Source organism: Tachyglossus aculeatus, chromosome 4 (genome assembly GCF_015852505.1).
Source record: "Tachyglossus aculeatus isolate mTacAcu1 chromosome 4, mTacAcu1.pri, whole genome shotgun sequence".
Lineage (NCBI taxonomy): Eukaryota > Metazoa > Chordata > Mammalia > Monotremata > Tachyglossidae > Tachyglossus > Tachyglossus aculeatus.
The window spans coordinates 5,280,575-5,304,279 of record NC_052069.1 but is presented as its reverse complement, the minus strand read 5'-3'; the positions used below and the strand labels follow the sequence as shown (position 1 = coordinate 5,304,279).

Below are 23,705 nucleotides of genomic sequence, written 5' to 3'. Positions count from 1 at the left end.
AAATGGGGATGAAGACTGTGAGCCCTCCGTGGGACAACCTGATCACCTTGTAACCTCCCCAGAGCTTAGAACAGTGCTTTGCACATAGTAAGCATTTAATAAATGCCATCATTATTATTATTACAAGTTGGCAACATATAGGGACGGTCCCTACCCAACAACGGGCTCTCCCAGGGAAACAGAAAAATTCATTTCATTTTAAGGAATCCTTCTAAAACAGTGTAACCATTTTCTTCCTTGGTTTAGAGGAAGAAAAGCAAGTAAAAGACACTTAAGCACGTGACATTTACGATCTAAACAGGCAGTCAGCAATTCTGAGACTGGAAAGTCTCACCCTGTAATGTGTACCACCTCCTTCTGAAATCCTTAGTGTATTAAAATTTGCTTTTGGCACGGAAGAAAGTGGCAGATTCGCGACCCTGTCAGCTTTCCCATTTGATTGATTTTGTTTCTGGAGTAGAGTTCAATAAAATAGCGTACAAAAACAGACGATTACTGATTATTTTGAATTTATTGGGGTGACAGTGTGCTACGAGAGGGGCAGAGGCATGAAACAGAGACAAAATCGCCTCCTCCAGAAGCTTTTGCCCTAAAATGGCAAAGGAGACGCGTGTGTGGGCATAAATAAGTCCATATTACGTCCAAAACGTGTTGAAGGCTTAAGTGTGGAGGGCGACTTACCTTGTTCCTTTTGTTGCACACTGGAACACTTGGAAAATTTGATCTCTTCCACATGTTTCTTTGCTTAACAGGCTTTCTTGAAAATTAAGGAGGAGAAATAATAATGATGGTATTTGTTAAGCATTTGCTATGTCCCAGGCACTTCTAAAAGTTGGGGTGGATACAAGGTCATCAGGTTGTGAGCAGGGAACGTCATTGTTCATGTTTTATTGTATTTTCCCAAGCTCTTAGTCCAGTGCTCTGCACACAGTAAGCGCTCAATAAATACGATTGAATGAACGATAATTGTGATATTTGTTAAGAGCTTAATATTCATTCATTCATTCATTCAATCGTATTCATTGAGCGTTTACTGTGTGCAGAGCACTGTACTAAGCGCTTGGGAAGTCCAAGTTGGCAACATATAGAGACGGTCCCTACCCAGCAGTGGGTTCACAGTCTAGAAGGGGGAGACAGACAACAAAGCATATTAACAAAATAAAATAAATAGAATAGATATGAACAGGTAAAATAGAGTAATAAATAGGTACAAACATATATACATATATGCAGGTGCTGTGGGGAGGGGAAGGAGGTAAGGTGGGGGGGATGGGGAGGGTGAGGAGGGGAAGAGGAAGGAGGGGGTTAGTCTGGGAAGGCCTCCTGGAGGAAGTGATCTCTCAGTAGGGCTTTGAAGGGATAATAATATGTGCCAGGCACTGTACTAAGCTCTGGGGTGGATACAAGCCAATCGGGTGAGACACAGTCCCTGACCCATGAGGGGCTCACTGTCTTAATCCCCATTTGACTCTTAATCAATTTGACCCTTAATCCCTCTCCCCCTCGTCCCCCTCTCCATCCCCCCGTCTTACTTCCTTCCCTTCCCCACAGCACCTCTATACATGTATATATGTTTATACAGATTTATTACTCTATTTATTTATTTATTTTACTTGTACATATCTATTCTATTTATTTTATTTTGTTAATATGTTTGGTTTTGTTCTCTGTCTTCCCATTCTAGACTGTGAGCCCACTGTTGGGTAGGGACCTTCTCTATATGTTGCCAACTTGGACTTCCCAAGCGCTTAGTACAGTGCTCTGCACAAAGTAAGTGCTCAATAAATACGATTGATTGATGGATTGATTAACAAATACCATCATCATCCCCCCTTCTAGACTGTGAGCCCGTTGTTGGTTAGGGATTGTCTCTGTTTCCGACTTGTCCTTCCCAAGAGCTCTGTACAGTGCTCTGCACACAGTAAGCGCTCAATAAATACGACTGAATGAATGAATGAATTTGACAGATGAGGGAACTGAGGCCCACAGCAGGTCACACAGCAGACAAGTGGTGGAGCCGGGATCAGAACCCATGACCTTCGGACTCCCAGGACCAGGCAGTAGCCACTATGCCAGGATTAGAGTACATATTTACTATTCTATTTATTTTTTGATGATGTGCATATAGCCGTAATCCTATTTGTTCTGAGGATTTTGACACCTGTCTACATGTTTCGTTTTGTTGTCCGTCTTCCCCTTCTAGACTGTGAGTCCGCTGTTGGGTAGGGACCATCTCTAGATGTTGCCGATTTGTACTTCCCAAATGCTTAGTACAGTGCTCTGCACACAGTAAGCGCTCAATAAATATGATTGTATGAAGCAGCTTGGCTCAGTGGAAAGAGCCCGAGCTTGGGAGTCAGAGGTCATGGGCTCAAATCCTGTCTCTGCCAACTGTCAGCTGGGTGACTTTGGGCAAGTCACTTCACTTCTCTGGGCCTCAGTTACCTCATCTGGAAAATGGGGATTAAGACTGCGAGCCCCCGTGGGACAACCTGATCACCCTGTAACCTCCCCAGCGCTTAGAACAGTGCTTTGCACATAGTGAGCGCTTAATAAATGCCATCAGTATTATTATTTCTAGACTGTGAGCCTGAATATTGCTCTATTTATTATTACTCTATGATTACTCTATTTATTTATTTATTACTCTATTGATTTCATTTGTACATATTTATTGTATTTATTTTATTCTGTTAATATGTTTTGTTTTGTTCTCTGTCTCCTCCTTCTAGACTGTGAGCCCACTGTTGGGTAGGGACCATCTCTATATGTTGCCAACTTGTACTTCCCAAGCGCTTAGTGCAGTGCTCTAACCACAGTAAGCACTCAATAAATACAATTGAATGAATGGATGAATGGATGAATAGGGACCGTCTCTATATGTTGTTAACTTGTACTTCCCAAGCGCTTAGTCCAGTGCTCTGCACACAGTAAGCGCTCAATAAATACGACTGGATGAATGAAATGGAGTGTGGAGAAAGAGTTTGGCCTAGTGGAAAGAGCCTGGGCTTGGGAATCCGAGGACCTGAGTTCTAAAGCTGGTTTCACCTCATATCTGCTGTGTGACTTGGGGCAAATCACTTTGCTACCCTGTGGCTCGGTTTCCTCATTCTCCGAAATGGCATTTATTAAGGACGTCCTATGCGCCAAGCACTGTTCTAAGCACTGGGTTAGATGTGAGATAATCAGGTTGAGAAGCAGCAGGACCTAGTGGCCAAAGCCCGGGCCTCGAAGTCAGAAGGACCTGGGTTCTAATTCCGGCTCTACTACTTGTCTGCTAGGTGACCTTGGGCAAGTCACTTCACTTCTCTGGGCCTCAGTTCCCTCATCTGTAAAATGGAGATTAAGACGGTGAGCCCCAGGTGGGACAGGGACTGGGTCCAACCTCAAATCAGCCTATTTCCAGAGCGCTTTCGTAAATCTGTAAAGTCAGCTATTTACTGAGTGCGCCTAAATCTGTAAGATCCTCCTGTTTACTGACCGCTTTCAGAAATCTGTCAAATCGTCCTATTTACTGAGCGCTCGTAAATCCCTAAAACCGTAATGACTGAGCACTTTCGTAACTTTTTAAAATCAGCCCATTTACTGAGCGGTCTCGTAAATCCCTAAAATCAGCCTATTTACTGAACGCTTTCATAAATCCGTCAAATCGTCCTATTTACTGAGCGCTCTCGTAAGTGTTTTGTTGTCTGTCTCCCTCTTCTAGCCTGTGAGCCCACTGTTTGGTAGGGACTGTCCCTATATGTTGCCGACTTGTACTTCCCAAGCGCTTAGTACAGTGCTCTGCACACAGTAAGAGCTCAATAAATGCGATTGAATGAATGAATGAATGAATTAGGTTGCATTATTCATCCCAGTGCTTAATACAGTGTGGGGCACATTAGAAAACAGTTCACAAATACCATCTGAAAGGGTTTCCTGTTTCTTGTCCATTGCCTAATGCTGTAAGAAAGAAATCGGGTCCTCCACAAATAACAAAAATAATAATAATAATGATGGTACTTGTTAAGCCCCCTCTGAGGGTGGTACCTGGAGAGTTTCCAGTCATCTACCAGTCTTGATTATGGGAGGGAGAGTGAAGCAGAGGCCTGTCCGTGACTGTGAGCCCACTGTTGGGTAGGGACTGTCTCTATATGTTGCCAACTTGTACTTCCCAAGCACTTAGTACAGTGCTCTGCACACAGTAAGCGCTCAATAAATACGATTGATTGATTGATTCCGAGCTTGGGCAGTGGCTAGCGAGTGTCAGGCCATCGGCCGCAAGTCAAAACTCCCCTGTGCCTGGCAGCAGCAGCCCGGGAGAGAGTCCAGGGCGGAGACTCAATTTTACCGCGCGGAAGGAGGCAACGGTCAACCGCTTCCAGATTTTTCCCAAGAAAAATCCGTGGATCCACTACCGGAATGATTGCAGATGGAGAGCGGGGCCTTCTGGGAGAGAAGGAGTCACTGTGGATCAGACGCGACTCGACACCATAAGACAAGACTTGTTAACCACTTACTATGTGGTTACTATGTGGTTGGAGAAGCAGCGTGGCTCAGTGGAAAGAGCGTGGGCTTTGGAGTCAGAGGTCAAGGGTTCAAATCCGGGCTCTGCCTACTGTCAGCGGTGTGACTTTGGGCAACTCACTGAACTTCTCTGAGCCTCAGCTACCTCATCTGTAAAATGGGGATGCAGACTGTGAGCCCCCCATGGGACAACCTGATCACCTTGTAACCTCCCCAGTGCTTAGAACAGTGCTTTGCACATAGTAAGCACTTAATAAATGCCATCATTATTATGTGCCAGGCACTGTACTAAGCACTTGGGTAGATACAAGCAAATCGAGTTGGACACGGACCCTGTCCCACGTGGGGCTCACAGCCTCAATCCCCATTTTCCAGATGAGGGAACTGAGGCCCAGAGAAGTGAAGCGACTTGCCCAAGGTCATGCAGCTGACAAGTGGCGGAGCCAGGATTAGAACCCAGGTCCTTCCGGCAACCAGGGCTGGGCTCTGGCCAGGAGGCCATGCTGCTTTTACAAACCTTGCATGCCCTCTGATCTTTGGAGTCAGAGGTCATGGGTTCAAATCCCAGCGCCACCAATTGTCAGCTGTGTGACTTTGGGCAAGTCACTTCACTTCGCTATGCCTCAGTTCCCTCATCTATAAAATGGGGATTAAGACTGTGAGCCCCACATGGGACAACCTGATCACCTTGTAACCTCCCCAGTGCTTAGAACAGCGCTTCGCACATAGTAAGCGCTTAATAAATGCCATCGTTATTATTATTATTATCTTTGGAACGAAAGATTTGAACACCTGTGATTTGAGGCAGCTGAGGGTGTCCAGGCCGGATGATATTTCCTCTCCAGATTCTAAGGCAGCTCCACAGTGAAGAAAATGGATTGATTTTTCTCCTGGAAATTGGAATTAAAAAAAGCCCAAAGCCATAAAACTAAGAGTGTGGGAATGCTAATTCTCTGGCAAAATGCTTTTCCTGCCTCCCTGTTTCCCTTCGTGGTGGAGCCCGCGACCATTCCGAACTTTTGAGACCCACTGCACTGCCAGGGAACGTTTTAGCCCAAGGAAATGTTTTTGTTTTCCAGGTCAGCACTAAAGAAGTAGCCGTAGCCTTACACAGGGTGAAAGACTTTGCGAAACACCTGAGAAAGCAGTGTGGCTCAGTGGTTAGAGGCCGGGCCTTGGAGTCAGAAGGTCATGGGTTCTAATCCCAGCTCCGCCACTTGTCTGCTGTGTGACCTTAGCCAAGTCACTTGACTTCTCTGGGCCTCAGTTCCCTCATCCGTAAAATGGGATTTAAGACTGTAAGGCAGGGCTGGGATTGTGTCCAGCCCAATTTCCTTGTGTCCACCCCGGTGCTTAGTACAGTGCCTGGCACATAGTAAGCGCTTAACCAGTACCACCATTCAGCTTCAGGTCTGGAATTGAACCTATTGTCAGAGCAGACGTGGGATGAAAATTCAGAATCACCATCTCGTCATCATTCATTCATTCAATCGTATTTATTGAGCACTTACTGTGTGCAGAGCACTGTACTAAGCGCTTGGAAAGTACAATTCGGCAACATATAGAGACGGTCCCTACCCAACAACGGGCTCACAGTCTAGAAGGGGGAGACAGACGACAAAACAAAACATGTAGAAGGAGTTGCTTAATTTAATATCATATCAGAGAAGCAGCGTGGCTCAGTGGAAAGAGCCCGGGCTTGGGAGTCAGAGGCCTTGGGTTCTAATCCCGACTCGGCCACATGTCTGCTGCGTGACCTTGGGCAAGTCACTTAACTTCTCTGAGCCTCAGTTCCCTCATCTGTAAAATGGGGATTAATACTGTGAGCCCTCGTGGGACAACCTGATCACCTTCTATCCCCCCTCCTCCAGTGCTTAGAACAGTGCTTTGCACATAGTAAGCGCTTAACAAATGCCATCATCATTATTATTACTATTATTATTATTATTATTATTATTATTATTATAACATCATGATGCAGTGTTTAAGACCTTCTGACAGGAATTTTGAACCCTTGGGGGTGTTTTTACAGTCACAATCTTAGAGGGAATTAAAAAGCTTAAAAGTCACTTCAAGTAACCGCTGGAAATCGTTTTTAATCATATCCTTAGGCTTGGGTGGGTAGTTCTTAATTACTTGGAGTGGAGCAATGGAAAGGCTGTATTTCGTCAGAGGGATGTTGGGAGAAGCCCACGGAGTAAATAAGAATTAGACAACACAGTGCTCTGCACACGGTGAGTGCTAGATAAAAATCACTTATTGACAACCATCTGGGGTTTCATTTATTCACTCATTCAATCATTTATTGAGCACTTATCATGTGCAGAGCACTGTACTAAATGCTTGGGAAGTCTGCAAAATGGGGATTCAGTACCTGTTCTCCCTCCTACTTAGACTGTGAGCCCCAGGAGGGACAGACCACTGTGTCCAAACTGATCACCTTATATCTACCCCAACATTTAGAATGGTGCTTGGCAAATATAATGATAATAACAATAATGATGATAACAATAATAACAATAATAGTAACAGGCCCATTAATCATTATTAAAGAGCAGAGGGGTAGGAATTAACTGTAACATTACAGTTACAGTTACAGACATTGACGGATCATGTCTACCTTGTGGGCGTGTCTCTTCGAATAGACACATTTGGATGACTGCTGTGTGACCTTGGGCAAGTCACTTAACTTCTGTAGGCCTCTGTTCCCTCATCTGTAAAATGGGGATTAAAAGTGTGAGCCCCACCTGGCCCCCGTCGACTGTGAGCCCATTGTTGGGTTCTCAAGTGCTACTCTGGCCACCTGTGCTTCTGATCCCATTCCCTCTCAACTCATGAAATCTCTCGCTCCGTCTCTTCTCCCCTCCTTAACTCCCATCTTCAACCACTCACTCTCCACTGGTTCCTTCCCCTCTGCCTTCAAACATGCCCATGTCTCTCCCATCCTAAAAAAACCCTCTCTTGACCCCATCTCACCTTTTAGTTATCACCCCATCTCCCTCCTACCATTCCTTTCCAAACAACTTGAACGAGTTGTCTACACGCGCTGCCTCACCAACTCTCTCCTCGACCCCTTCGTCTGGCTTCCATCCCCTACATTCCACGGAAACTGCCCTTTGTAAGGTCACCAATGACCTCCTGCTTGCCAAATCCAACGGCTCCTACTCTATCCTAATCCTCCTCGACCTCTCAGCTGCCTTTGACACTGTGGACCACCCCCTTCTTCTCACCCCGCTTTCAAACCTTGGCTTCACAGACTCCATCCTCTCCTGGTTTTCCTCTTATCTCTCCGGCTGTTCATTCTCAGTCTCTTTTGCAGGCTCCTCCTCCCCCTCCCATCCCCTTACTGTGGGGGTTCCTCAAGGGTCATTTCTTGGTCCCCTTCTGTTCTTGATCTCCACTCACTCCCTTGGTGACCTCATTCACTCCCACGGCTTCAACTATCATCTCTATGCTGATGACACCCAGATCTCCATCTCTGCCCCTGCTCTCTCCCCCTCCCTCCAGGCTCGCATCTCCTCCTGCCTTCAGGACATCTCCGTCTGGATGTCCGCCCGCCACCTAAAACTCAACATGTTCAAGACTGAACTCCTTGTCTTCCCTCCCAAACCCTGCCCTCTCCCTGACTTTCCCATCTCTGTTGACAGCACTACCATCCTTCCCGTCTCACAAGCCCGCGACCTTGGTGTCATCCTCGATTCCGCTCTCTCGTTCACCCCTCACATCCAAGCCGTCACCAAAACCTGCCGTTCTCAGCTCCGCAACATCGCCAAGATCTGCCCTTTCCTCTCCATCCAAACCGCTACCCTGCTCGTTCAAGCTCTCATCCTATCCTGTCTGGACTACGGCATCAGCCTCCTCTCTGATCTCCCATCTCGTGTCTCTCCCCACTTCAATCCATACTTCATGCTGCTGCCCGGATTGTCTCTGTCCAGAAACGCTCTGGGCATATCACTCCCCTCCTCAAAAATCTCCAGTGGCTACCTATCAATCTGCGCATCAGGCAGAAACTCCTCACTCTCGGCTTCAAGGCTGTCCATCCCCTCGCCCCCTCCTACCTCACCTCCCTTCTGTCCTTCTCCAGCCCAGCCCGCACCCTCCGCTCCTCCGCTGCTAATCTCCTCACCATACCTCGTTCTCGCCTGTCCCACCATCGACCCTCGGCCCACGTCCTCCCCCGGGCCTGGAATGGCCTCCCTCTGCCCATCCGCCAAGCTAGCGCTCTTCCTCCCTTCAAGGCCCTAATGAGAGCTCACCTCCTCCAGGAGGCCTTCCCAGACTGAGCCCCTTCCTTCCTCTCCCCCTCACCCCCCTCTCCTTCCCTCCCGCCTTACCTCCTTCCCTTCACCACAGCACCTGTATATACATATATATGTTTGTACATATTTATTACTCTATTTATTTTGCTTGTACATATCTATTCTATTTATTTTATTTTGTTAATATGCTTGGTTTTATTCTCTGTCTCCCCCTTCTAGACTGTGAGCCCACTGTTGGGTAGGGACCTTCTCTATATCTTGCCAACTTGTACTTCCCAAGTGCTTAGTACAGTGCTCTGCACACAGTAAATGCTCAATAAATACGATTGATTGATTGATTGGGTAGGGCTTGTCTCTGTTGCTGAATTGTACTTTCCAAGCACTTAGTACAGTGCTCTGCACACAAAAAGAGCTCAATAAATACTACTGAATGAATGAACAACCTGATTACCCTGTATCTACCCCAGCACTTAGAACAGTGCTTAGCACCTAGTAAGCGCTTAACAAACACCATCATCATTATGATGATTATGATTACAACCACACACATCTTGCGATAATGCTAGATAGGAGGCTCACATCTTGAGTAGATCACTAATGGTCTATTAGTTCTAATGGTCACGGGTTCTAATTCTGGCTCCACCACTTGTCAGCTGTGTAACTTTGGGCTAGTCACTTCTCTTCTCTGAGCCTCAGTTACCTCATCTGTAAAATGGGGATGAAGACTGTGAGCCCCATGTGGGACAACCTGATTACCTTGTATCCCCCCAGCACTTAATTAGAACAGTGCTTCGCACATAGTAAGCGCTTAACAAATACCATCATCGTTATTATCATTATTATTATTTAATTACCTTAAGGATTAAACAACAGGACGAGAACAATACCACAGAATAGTGTCGTCTTAACTGGAAAGAGCTGGGTTCTGGATCATCTGCTGAAGCGTCAGTCTAAATAGCCCTAATGAGGATCATTTCTCTGAAAGTTACAATCCATCGGGGGGTCTCCATGGAGGCTTGGAGAACGGGGCTTTCGGGAATGGGGTTTGGAAAAGGAAGAAAAGAGAATGGCTTTGGGAGGACGCAAGGACAGATGAAGGAACAAAGTGGAAGTGGAAAAAGAAAAGAATAAGGAAGACAGGCCAGAGGAGGAGAGGAAAGGGGGAGTGCTCTACTACCAAAAGCGTGGAATTCAGGATAATGGTTAAAAGTTAGATTAAAGATTTAGGGTCATAATAATCCCAAATAGAAAATATTGAGAATTCTAATTTTTGGAGCCCCATTTTCATTTGCCGGCAGATCTGAAAATGTTTGCAAATTGCCGCAAGAGAACACTACATTTTGATATCAGTACAAATCTTTCTTCTGACATTCGATCATATTGTATACGGACATGCACTGCCAGTAAGATGCTCCCTAGCTTCCCAAGAATATTCTATCCAAAATGGTGAATGAAAATGAGCACTGAAGGTCAGCTGCTGACATTTTCCCCTCTCAGGGTGACACCTGGAGAGTTTCCAGTCCTCTACCAGTCTGGGCAATGGGAAGGAGAGTGAAGCCGAGGCCTGTCCGTGCCATTCCCAGTTTGGGCAGTGTCTAGCGAGTGTCAGGCCATCGGCTACAAGTCAAAACTCCCCCGTCCAGGGCAGAGACTCGAGTTTACCACACGGAAGGAGGCGATGGCCAACCGCTTCCGGATTTTTCCCAAGAAAACTCTGTGGATCCACTACCGGAACCATGGCACATGGAGAGCGGGACATTCTGGGAGAGATGTGTCCGCAGCATCGCTATGGATCGGAGACGAGTCGACTGTACAAGACAAGACTGCATTTTAAAACATAAACCCCTTTATTTTATGAGCAGGGTTTTTATTTTTTAATTTTAACACCATTTTAACTCAAAGGGTTCGACAGAAAAATCCCAGAAGTCTGCTGACTGTCTTCCCTACTGTCTCCTATTCATTCAGTCGTATTTATTGAGCCCTTATGGTGTGCAGAAAGTGCTTTCAGATATAGACGTTCTATTTGGATTGATTTTCCCTCATTTTAAAAATGGTCATTCAAAATTGGTTAAAGGCCTCATATGGTCGATGTCTAGAATAGTTTTCCGATCATTTAATTACTGAGCAAAGGTCAGGGATATTAGGTGGCCCACTCCTTACCCTCAGAATGGACGTCCAGGCAAGCTACCGGAGAAGTGAAGTGACTCGCAAATGTCTCACTCGCTTCTGATCCAATGACCATCCCCATCTGTGTTAAACAACTAACACCTTGTAACCTCCCCAGTGCTTAGAACAGTGCTTTGCACTTAGTAAGTGCTTAATAAATGACATAATAATAATAATAATAATAATAGTCAGTGGTAGTGTGATGTATAAGGCTGGTCAACACTGGTGAAGTTTTCCATCCCTTTGCGATCTCTACGTGGGAGTTCTTTAGGAACATTGTTGAATGAGGTTTTGTGTTTGTTTTTTTGTTTTGTTTTTTTTGAAATGGCATTTGTTAAGCGCTTACTATGTGTCAAGCACTGTCCTAAACGCTGGGGTCGATAGAAGCTTATCGGGTTGGACACAGTCCCCGTTCCCCATGGGGCTCACAGTGTAAGCAGGAGGAAGTTGGACACCTGTCCACATGTTTTGTTTTGTTGTCTGTCTCCCCCTTCTAGACTGTGATCCCACTGTTGGGTAGGGACCGTCTCTATATGTTGCCAACTTGTACTTCCCAAGCGCTTAGTACAGTGCTCTGCACACAGTAAGCACTTAATAAATACGATTGAATGAATGAATGAACTAACCTACTGAATCAATTCACCGTTAACAACGGAAGCGTTAATGTCGGAGAGGCAGCTTGGCTTAGTGGCAAGAGCCTGGACTTCGGGTTCAGAGGTCGTGGGTTCTAATCACTCATCAGCTGTGTGACCTTGGGCGAGTCACTTCACTTCTCTGTGCCTCAGTTCCCTCAACTGTAAAACGTGGATTAAGATTGTGAGCCCCACAAGGGACAACCTGATGACCTTGTAAAATAATAATAATGGCATTTATTAAGCGCTTACTATGGGCAAAACTCTTTCCACTAGGCCAAATACCTGTGGTACTTGTTAAGCACTTCCTATGTGCCAGGCACTGTATTAAATGCTGTGGTGGATACAATCAAATTGGGTTGGACACAGTCCCATGTGGGGCTCACGGTTTCAATTCCAGTTTTACAGATGGGAAACTGAGGCCCAGAGAAGTGCTTTCTACCCCAGTGTTTAGAACAATACTTGGCACATAGTAAGCGCTTAACAAATATCATCATCATCATTATTATTATTATTATTATTATTATTATTATTATTATTAAGAATAAAACGTGCTCTATTTCCAGACCACCTCTACTGGCAAAAGCATTCCAAATCACCCTTTGGATTAGCTGTCGTGTCCACTCTAGTTGGATGTTGACACCATTTATACTTTGGAAAGCAAAGATAAAGGATAAAACATTGCACTGCTCAAACCCAGTGAGTCCTAATCCAGATAAGCAAAATAAGATCAAAAGAGAGCCAGCCTGATAACACTGGAATGAAAAATTCCCGGAGCCATAACACAGATTAGACTATAAGCTGGCTGCGGGCAGGGAATGTCGCCGTTTATTGTCGAATTGGACTTTCCCAAGCTTACGGGGTCGGCGGCGGTGGCGTCGGGGCCCGCCCGGCCCGGGGGGCGGCTCCGACCCGCCTGCCCGCCTACAGTTTGGACTCCAGGCTTCCCAGGGTGGGCTTCTTCACCGCCAACTCTGCCCACCACGAGGGCCGGTCCAGCACGTGTCGCCCCTGCAGGATCGCACCCCACAGGTTCTTGTACAGCTGCAACGGGGGAAAAGTCTCTCAGGACATCACCAAAATAACAATCATCATCAATCGTATTTATTGAGCGCTTACTGTGTGCAGAGCACTGTACTAAGCGCTTGGGAAGTACAAATTGGCAACATAGAGAGACAGTCCCTACCCAACAGTGGGCTCACAGTCTAAAAGGGGGAGACAGAGAACAAAACCATGTATACTAACAAAATAAAATAAATAGAATAGATATGTACAAGTAAAATAGAGTAACATGTACAAACATATATACATACATACAGGTAATAATAATAATAATGATAATAATGATGGCATTTGTTAAGCGCTTACTATGTGCAAAGCACTGTTCTAAGCACTGGGGAGGTTACAAGGTGATCAGGTTGTCCCACGGGGGGGCTCACAGTCTTCACCCCCATTTTACAGATGAGGTCACTGAGGCCCAGAGAATGATAATAATAATGATGGCATTTATTAAGCACTTACTATGTGCCAAGCACTGTTGTAAGCACTGGGGAGGTTACAAGGTGATCAGGTTGTCCCACGGGGGGCTCACAGTCTTCATCCCCATTTGACAGATGAGGTAACTGAGGCCCAGAGAATGATGATAATAATGACGGCATTTATTAAGCACTTACTATGTGCCAAGCACTGTTCTAAGCGCTGGGGAGGTTACAAGGTGATCAGGTTGTCTCACTGGGGGCTCACAGTCTTCATCCCCATTTGACAGATGAGGGAACAGAGGCCCAGAGAAGTGAAGTGACTTGCCCAAAGTCGTCCAGCAGACAAGTGGCGGAGCCGGGATTTGAACCCATGACCTCCAACTCCCGAGCCCGGGCTCTTTCCACTGAGCCACAAGGTGGATACAAGGTCATCGGGTCGTTCCACGTGGGGCTCACAGTCTTAATCTTGTGACTTTGGGCAAGTCACTTCACTTCTCTGGGCCTCACTTACCTCAGCTGTCAAATGGGGATGAAGACTGTGAGCCCCACGTGGGACAACCTAATGACCTGTTATCTACTCCAGCGTTTAGAACAGTGCTCGGCACATAGTAAGCGCTTAATAAACACCATCATTATTATTATTAATCCCCATTTTCCAGATGAGGTCACTGAGGCCCAGAGAAGTGAAGTGGCTTGCCTAAGGTCACATGGCAGACAAGTGATGGAGCCGGGATTAGAACCCACGACCTCTGACTCCCAAGCCCGGGCTCTTTCCACTAGGCCAAATACCTGTGGTACTTGTTAAGCACTTCCTATGTGCCAGGCACTGTATTAAATGCTGCGGTGGATACAATCAAATTGGGTTGGACACAGTCCCATGTGGGGCTCACGGTTTCAATTCCAGTTTTACAGATGGGAAACTGAGGCCCAGAGAAGTAAATTGACCTGTGCCATCAATCCATCAGTTCGTATTTACATAAACTAATAATGAATCAATAATTATGGTATTTGATAAGTGCTTACTATGTGCCAGGAACTGTACTGAGCACAGGGTGGGGGGGATCTCCCCCCCATACCCCCACCCTACCTCCTTCCCCTCCCCACAGCACCTGTCTATATGTTTGTACGGATTTACTACTCTATTTATTTTACTTGGACATATTTACTATTATTTATTTTATTTGGTTAATAGACTTTGTTTTGTTGTCTGTCTCCCCCTTCTAGACTGTGAGCCCGCTGATGGGTAGGGACCGTCTCTATATGTTGCCAACTTGGACTTCCCAAGCGCTTAGTACAGTGCTCTGCACACACTAAGCGCTCAATAAATACGATTGAATGAATGATAGAAGCAAATTGGGTTGGACACAATCCCTGTCCCACAATGGGGCTCACAGTCTTCATATTGGGATGAAGAAGCAGTGTGGCTCAGAGGAAAGAGCCCGGGCTTTGGAGTCAGAGGTCATGGGCTCAAATCCCGGCTCTGCCAATTGTCAGCTGTGTGACTTTGGGCAAGTCACTTCACTTCTCTGGGCCTCAGTTACCTCATCTGTAAAATGGGGAAATGGGGATTAAGACTATGAGCCCCCCGGGGGACAACCGGATCACCTTGAATCCTCCCCAGTGCTTAGAACAGTGCTTTGCACACAGTAAGTGCTTAACGAATGCCATCATTATTATTATTTGCCGCTAATCTCCTCACCCTGCCGCTAATCTCCTCACCGTACCTCTTTCTCGCCTGTCCCGCCATCGACCCCCGGCCCACATCCTCTCCGGGCCCGGAATGCCCCCAATCCCTCTGCCCATCCGCCAAGCTAGCTCTCTTCCTCCCTTCAAGGCCCTGCTGAGAGCTCACCTCCTCCAGGAGGCCTTCCCACACTGAGCCCCTTCCTTCCTCTCTCCCTCGTCCCCCTCTCCATCCCCCCCATCTTACCTCCTTCCCTTCCCCACAGCACCTGTATATATGTATATATGTCTGTACATATCTATTACTCTATTTATTTATTTATTTTACTTGTACATATCTATTCTATTTATTTTATTTTGTTAGCATGTATGGTTTTGTTCTCTGTCTCCCCCTTTTAGACTGTGAGCCCACTGTTGGGTAGGGACTGTCTCTAGATGTTGCCAATTTGTACTTCCCAAGCACTTAGTACAGTGCTCTGCACACAGTAAGCGCTCAATAAATACGACTGATTGATTGATTATTTTTACTATTATTAGAACAGTGCTTTGCACAAAGTAAGTGCTTAACAAATGCCACCATTATTATTTTTATTATTATTAGAACAGTGCTTTGCATACAGTAAGCACTTAAATGCCATCATTATTATATTTATTATTATTAGAACAGTGCCTTGCACATAGTAAGCGCTTAACAAATGCCATCATCATTATTTTTATTATGAATCCAGAGGGGGTCCGGGATCCATCTGAAGGTCGGCAGCCCCTTCTTCCTGGCTGACACTCACCCAAGCCCTTAGGACATTCATTCATTCATTCATTCATTCATTCAATCGCATTTATTGAGCGCTTACTGTGTGCACAGCACTGTACTAAGCGCTTGGGAACAATGCTCGGCACCCAGAAAGAGCTCAGTAAGTATCACTAATTGATTAATTAAATTTTACTGTGGGCCTGATGGAGCTCACCTCCTCCAGGAGGCCTTCCCAAACTGAGCCCCCTCCTCCCCACCCTACCTCCTTCCCCTCCCCACAGCACCTGTCTATATGTTTGTACAGATTTATTACTCCATTTATTTTACTTGGACATATTTACTATTCTATTTAGTTTATTTTGTTAATATGTTTTGTTTTGTCATCTGTCTCCCCCTTCTAGACTGTGAGGCCGCTGTTGCGTAGGGACTGTCTCTATATGTTCCCAACTTGTACTTCCCAAGCGCTTAGTACAGTGCTCTGCACACAGTAAGTGCTCAATAAATACGATTGAATGAATGGTGATAAAAATAGCAATGATAATAATAATTCTGGTATATATGTATATATGTCTACATATTTATTACTCTATTTTACTTGTACATATTTACTATTCTATTTATTTTATTTTGTTAATATGTTTTGTTTTGTTCTCTGTCTCCCCCTTCTATCATCATCATCAATTGTATTTATTGAGCGCTTACTGTGTGCAGAGCACTGCACTAAGCACTTGGGAAGTCCAAGTTGGCCACATATAGACTGTGAGCCCACTGTTGGGTAGGGACTGTCTCTATATGTCGCCGACTTGGACTTCCCAAGCGCGTAGTGCAGTGCTCTGCACACAGTAAGCGCTCAATAAATACGATTGAATCATCATCAACATCATCATCATCAATCGTATTTACTGAGCGCTTACTATGTGCAGAGCACTGTACTAAGCGCTTGGGAAGTACAAATTGGCAACATACAGAGACAGTCCCTACCCAACAGTGGGCTCACAGTCTAAAAGGGGGGAGACAGAGAACAAAACCAAACATACTAACAAAATAAAATAAATAGAATAGATATGTACAAGTAAAGTAAATAGAGTAATAAATACGTACAAACATATATACGTATATACAGGTATATACATACCTGTATGTACCTACATATCATACCTATATCATCATCATCATCAATTGTATTTATTGAGCGCTTACTATGTGCAGAGCACTGTACTAAGCACTTGGGAAGTACAAATTGGCAATATATATATATATATATATACATGAATGATCTAGAGATAAGGCTGTGAACCCCCTGTGGGACAACCTGATCACCTTGTAACCTCCCCAGCGCTTAGAACAGTGCTATGCACATAGTAAGCGCTTAATAAATGCCATTATTATTATTATTATTATTATTATTATTATAGAGACGGTCCCAACCCAACAGTGGGCTCCCAGTCTAGGTGATCAGGTTGTCCAACGTGGGGCTCCCAGTCTTCAACCCCATTTTCCAGATGAGGGAACTGAGGCCCCGGGCACATTCCAGAACGCTTCCCACGTCATCCCCAGAGGCGGGAGACGACGGGAGGGGTCCCTCACAGCATCCTCGCCGAATCGCCGGGGCCCCGACCCCCGGTGCTCCCCTCCCACCCCGCCCACCCCCGGCCCTGGTCATCCCTCGGGGGGCCGGAGCGGGCGAGGGGACCCCGGGTACCTGGCCGTCCGCCCGGCCGATGGGCGAGTTCAGGATGAAGTCCGGGGGGGCCATGACGTCCACCAAAGCCACCGCGTCCTCCTTCAGCTGTCGGGACAGGACACGCCACCAGACGTGGCGGACATCTCTCTCTCTCTCCACCTCCGCCGCCATTATTGAGCACCCATCACTGACGCCCACCTTATGCTCAGAATTACCCCCTTAAAGAGACTTTCTGCAGGGAGGCGGTCCATTGGGAAGTGGGAGATTCAGAAATCAAGCTATCGATGGTATTTACTGAGTGCTCCTTCCCAAGCGCTTAGCACGGTGCTCTGCACACAGTAAGCGCTCAATAAATACGATTGATTGATTGATTGATTGATTGACAGTACAATGGAACTGAGCTGGTTGGCCCATGCGATCGTATTTGGTATAATAATAATAATAATGATGATGATGGCATTTGTTAAGCACTTACTATGGGCCAAGCACTGTTCTAAGCGCTGGGGAGATATAATCAATCGTATTTCAATCAATCAATGGCATTTAATGAGCGCTTACTGTGTGCAGAGCACCGTACTAAGCGCTTGGGAAGTACAAGTTGGCAACATATAGACTGTGAGCCCACTGTTGGGTAGGGACCGTCTCTATATGTTGCCGACTTGGACTTCCCAAGCGCTTAGTATGGTGCTCTGCACATAGTAAGTGCTCAATAAATACGACTGAATGAATGAATGAATAGTGATAATAAGAGCAATGATAATAATAATTCTGGTATTCGTGCATAGTAAACCAAGCACTGTTCTAAGTGCTGGGGAGATATAATCAATCGTATTTCAATCAATCAATGGCATTTAATGAGCGCTTACTGTGTGCAGAGCACCATACTAAGCACTTGGGAAGTACAAGTTGGCAACATATAGACTGTGAGCCCACTGTTGGGTAGGGACCGTCTCTATATGTTGCCGACTTGGACTTCCCAAGCGCTTAGTATGGTGCTCTGCACATAGTAAGTGCTCAATAAATACGACTGAATGAATGAATGAATAGTGATAATAAGAGCAATGATAATAATAATTCTGGTATTCCTGCATAGTAAACCAAGCACTGTTCTAAGTGCTGGGGAGATATAATCAATTGTATTTCAATCAATCAATTGTATTTATTGAGCGCTTACTGTGTGCAGAGCACTGTACTAAGCGCTTGGGAAGTACAAGTTGGCAACATATAGACTGTGAGCCCACTGTTGGGTAGGGACCGCTTCTATGATGATGATGATGGCATTTATTAACCGCTTACTATGTGCAAAGCACGGTTCTAAGCGCTGGGAAGGTTACAAGGTGATCAGGTTGTCCCACGGGGGGGCTCACAGTCTTCAGCCCCATTTGACAGATGAGGTCACTGAGGCCCAGAGAAGATAAGTGACTCGCCCAAAGTCACACAGCTGATAAGTGGCGGAGCCGGGATTTGAACCCACGACCCCTGACACCCAAGCCCGGGCTCTTTCCACTGAGCCACGCTGCTTCTCGTGAGAGAGAGGAGTTAAGAAAACTGCCAGGGTTATGGGCTTGGGAGACAGGAAGGATGGTGGTGCCATTCATTCATTCATTAGGGGAAGCAGCGTGGCTCAGTGGAAAGAGCCCGGGCTTTGGAGTCACAGGTCATGGATTCAAATCCCGGCTCCGCCAACTGTCAGCTGTGTGACTTTGGGCAAGTCGCTTAACTTCTCTGTGCCTCAGTTACGTCATCTGTAAAATGGGGATTAAGACTGTGAGCCCCACGTGGGACAACCTGATCACCTTGTAACCTCCCCAGCGCTTAGAACAGTGCTTTGCACATAATAAGCGCTTAATAAATGCCATCATTATTATTTTTATTATTCAGTGGTATTTAAGTACTCAATAAGTAGGACTGGATGAATGAATTTGGCACAGAGCGAACGCTTCACCCGTCTCCACGTTTCGTTTTGTTGTCCGTCTCCCCCTTCTAGACTGTGAGCCCGTTTTTGGGTGGGGACCGTCCCTATATGTAGACGACTTGTACTTCCCAAGCGTTTAGTACAGAGCTCTGCACACACTAAGCGCTCAACAGACTGTGAGCCCACTCTTCTAGACTGCGAACCCACTGCTGGGTAGGGACCGCCTCTATATGTGGCCAACTTGGACTTCCCAAGCGCTTAGTACAGTGCTCTGCACACAGTGAGCGCTCAATAAATGCGACAGAATGAATAGGATGGAATGAATGAATGAAATACACCAGTTATGAAAGTAGCGTCATAAACGGCAAGAGACTCACCTTTGAACAGAGCTCCAAAATGGCCTTCTGGACGTTCTTGCCAACTTGATCTCCCGAGAAGTATCCGCCTGGAAGTGAAGGGCCAGGTGGCGAGAATCAAGCCGGCGAGGCTATGTACTGAACGCTATTTCTGTACATGAACTAAGGCTGTGCGACACATTCCTCCCCGACAGGGAGCCTAGCGTCTGGAGGGCGTAACCGGCGAGAAAAGGGAATTAGAGAGTGGAAGGCCAAGGAGCGTGTACTTCCCAAGCGCTTAGTCCAGTGCTCTGCACACAGTGAGCGCTCAATAAATACGATTGAGTGAATGAATGAGCAGAGTGGCGTGGGGCCGGGGCAGAGTGAACGGCAAAGTGCTCAGTAGGTACCGACCCAAGTTCAGAGGGGATTCAGAAGGGAGGGTCAATAGGGTGGGGAGGGGAGAGGCGAGTTGGGGAAGGCTTCTGGGAGGAGGTCACTCAATAGGTAGGAGGTATTTATTAAGCTCTTACTGTGGGCAGAGCACTCGTCTATCTCGCCCCCGGCCTCCTCATAGCCCACAGATGATGACTCCCCCCACCCACCTTCAAAGCCTTAGAGAAGCAGCGTGGCTCAATGGAAAGAGCCCGGGCTTTGGACTCCGAGGTCATGGGTTCAAATCCCGGGCTCTGCCAACTGTCAGCTGTGGGACTTTGGGCAAGTCACTTCGCTTCTCTGTGCCTCAGTTACCTCATCTGTAATATGGGGATTAAGACTGTGAACCCCCCCGGTGGGACAACCTGATCACCTTGTAACCTCCCCAGCGCTTAGAACAGTGCTTTGCACATAGTAAGCGCTTAATAAATGTCATTATTATTATTATCATTATTATTATTATCTGGAGTCCGAGGTCATGTGTTCAAATCCTGGCTCTGCCACTTGTCAGCTGTATGACTCTGGGCAAGTCACTTAACTTCTCTGTGCCTCAGTCCCTCATCTGTAAAATGGGGATGAAGACTGCGAGTCCCCTGCGGGACAACCTGATCACCCTATATCCTCTCCAGCGCTTACAACAGTGCTTTGTACATAGTAAGCGCTTAATAAATGCCATCATTATTATTATTATTATTACTGAAGTCCCATCTCCTCCTGTAGGCCTTCCCTGACTAAGCCCCCCTTTTCCTCATCTCCCCCTCCCTTCCGCGTTGCCCTAACTCCCTTCCTTTGCTCTTTCCCCCCATCCCCGCCCCATGGCGCTTATCTCTCATTTTATTCATTTATATTGCTGTCCCCACCCCACCCCACTCAGGTCCACATCTGTCATTTATTTATTTCTATGAAAGTCAGTCTCCCCCGCTCTAGACTGTAAGCTCGTTGTAGACAGGGAATATGTCCGTTTATTGTTCTACTGTCCTCACCCAAGCATTTGGTCCAGTGCTCTGCACACAGTCAGTGCTCAATAAATAATGATGATAATAATAATAATTGTGGTGTTTGTTAAGCGCTTACTGTGGGCCCAGCCACTGTACTAAGCGCTGGGGTGGATACAAGCAAATCGGGCCTGTTCCTCTGTGGGGCTCGCAGTCTCCATCCCCAGATGATGGAACTGAGGCCCAGAGAAGGGAAGTGAGCCGCCCAAAGTCACGCGGCAGAGAATCAGCGTGGCTCAGTGGAAAGAGCCCAGGCTTGGGAGTCAGAGGATGTGGGTTCTAATCCCGGCTCCGCCACTTGTCTGCTGGGTGACCTTGGGTGAGCCGCTTAACTTCTCTGTGCCTCAGTTCCCTCATCTGTGAAATGGGGGATGAAGACTGTGAGCCCCAAGCGGGACAACCTGAAGACCTTGTATCTTGTGACTCTGGGCAAGTCACTTCACTTCTCTGGGCCTCAGTGACCTCATCTGTCAGCTGTGTGACTTTTGGGCAAGTCACTTAACTTCTCTGGGCCTCAGTTACCTCATCTGTAAAGTGGGGATTAAGACTGTGAGTCCCCTGTGGGACAACCTGATCACCTTGTACCCTCTCCAGCGCTTAGAACAGTGCTTTGCACATAGTAAGTGCTTAATAAATGCCATCATTATTATTATTATGAAGACTGTGAGCCCGCTGTGGGACAACCTGATCACTCTGTAACCTCCCCAGGGCTGAGAACGGTGCTTTGCACAGAGTAAGCGCTTAATAAATGTCATCATTATTATTATTATTATCTACCCCAGCGCTTAGAACAGTGCTTGGCACATAGTAAGCGCTTATTGTTCTGACGATTTTGACACACACCTACATGTTTTGTTGTCTGTCTCCCCCTCCTAGACTGTGAGCCCGTCAATCAATCAATCAATCGTACTTATTGAGCACTTACTGTGTGCAGAGCACTGTACTAAGCGCTTGGGAAGTCCAAGTTGGCAACATACAGAGACGGTCCCTACCCAACAGTGGGCTCACAGTCTAGAGGGGGGAGACAGAGAACAAAACCAAACATATTAACAAAATAAAATAAATAGAATAGATATGTACAAGTAAAATAAATAAATAGAGTAGTAAATATGTACAAACATATATATAGGTATGTATACCGTCATTGGGTAGGGACTGTCTATGTTACCGACTTGTACTTCCCAAGCGTTTAGTACAGTGCTCTGCACACAGTAAGCACTCAATAAATACGACTGAAAGACTGCATGAACAAACACCATCATTCTTATTATTATTCTAAGCGGCGGGGCTGGGATTAGAGCCCACGATCTTTTAGACTGTGAGCCTGCTGTTGGGTAGGGACCGTCTCTATGTGTTGCCAACTTGGACTTCCCAAGCGCTTAGTCCAGTGTTCTGCACACAGTAAGCGCTCAATAAATACGATTGATGATGATGATGACGATCTTTTAGACTGTGAGCCCACCTTTTAGACTGTGAGCCCACCGTTGGGTAGGGACCGTCTCTCTATGTTGCCAACTTGGACTTCCCAAGCGCTTAGTCCAGTGCTCTGCACACAGTAAGCGCTCAATAAATACGATTGATGATGATGATGACGATCTTTTAGACTGTGAGCCCACCTTTTAGACTGTGAGCCCACCGTTGGGTAGGGACCGTCTCTCTATGTTGCCAACTTGGACTTCCCAACCGCTTAGTCCAGTGCTCTGCACACAGTAAGCGCTCAATAAATACGATTGATTGATTGATTGATTGATTGACTTCTGGGCTCCATCCCTCTAATGGATTAACGGCCGCTAATCTCATCACTGTACCTCGGTCTCGCCTGTCCCGCCATCGACCCCCGGCCCACGTCCTCCCCCGGGCCTGGAATGCCCCCAGTCCCTCTGCCCATCTGCCAAGCTAGCTCTCTTCCTCCCTTCAAGGCCCTGCTGAGAGCTCACCTCCTCCAGGAGGCCTTCCCAGACTGAGCCTCTTCCTTCCTCTCCCCCTCGTCCCCCTCTCCATCCCCCCATCTTACCTCCTTCCCTTCCCCACAGCACGTGTATATATGGATATATGTTTGTACATATTTATTACTCTATTTATTTTACTCGTACATTTCTATCCTATTTATTTTATTTTGTTGGTATGTTTGGTTTTGTTCTCTGTCTCCCCCTTTTAGACTGTGAGCCCACTGTTGGGTAGGGACTGTCTCTATGTGTTGCCAATTTGTACTTCCCAAGCGCTTAGTACAGTGCTCTGCACATAGTAAGCGCTCAATAAATACGATTGATTGATTGATTGATTGATTGATTGATCCCCTCCGCGGGCGGGCAGCCGGAGTCTGGGGTCTGACCTTGGTAGAGGAGGGCGGTGTGGCCGGTGAGCGCCCAGAGGCCGTAGAGGGCGGCGAGGCGGGCGAGCACCGGGCGGAGCGAGGCCGGGGTGCGGGGCGGCCTGTACAGCTCCACGAAGCGCTGCAGGACGCTGTGCTCTGCGAACGCCAGCGCCAGTGGCCGGCACTGAAACACCTGCAGACACAGCGGAGACACAATGATAACAATAATGACGGCATCCGTTAAGCGCTTACTATGTGCCAAGCACTGTTCTAAGCGCTGGGGAGGTTACAAGGTGATCAGGTTGTCCCACGGGGGGCTCACGGTCTTCATCCTCATTTTACAGAGGAGGGAACTGAGGCCCGGAGAAGTGACTTGCCCAAAGTCACACGGCTGACACAAGCAGCGCCGGGACCGGGATGACGGTTGGGATTTGTTGAGCGCTTACCGTGTGCCAAGCACTGTTCTAAGCGCTGGGGCGGGTACAACGCGATCAGGTTGGCCCCCGCGGGGCTCACGGTCTTCATCCCCGTTTTCCAGATGAGGGAACCGAG

General features: G+C 46.8%; 1 protein-coding gene across 2 annotated transcripts in view; it reads right to left on the bottom strand.

Moving 5' to 3' along the window:
* Positions 1–12,079: 12,079 nt before the first annotated feature.
* The window catches only part of ACOX3 (acyl-CoA oxidase 3, pristanoyl), a 77,908-nt gene continuing 66,282 nt past the window's right edge, over positions 12,080–23,705 (bottom strand). The window contains exons 15-18 of one of the 2 annotated variants that reach the window (XM_038745808.1): positions 23,172–23,346; positions 19,452–19,519; positions 17,178–17,264; positions 12,080–12,607 (exon numbers count right to left, since the gene is read on the bottom strand). In XM_038745808.1, the coding sequence (XP_038601736.1) occupies positions 12,488–12,607; positions 17,178–17,264; positions 19,452–19,519; positions 23,172–23,346 (450 nt within the window). In that variant the 3' untranslated portion in view covers positions 12,080–12,487. The remainder of the gene's footprint in view (positions 12,608–17,177; positions 17,265–19,451; positions 19,520–23,171; positions 23,347–23,705) is intronic. The other variant, XM_038745809.1, reaches the window with a different exon arrangement.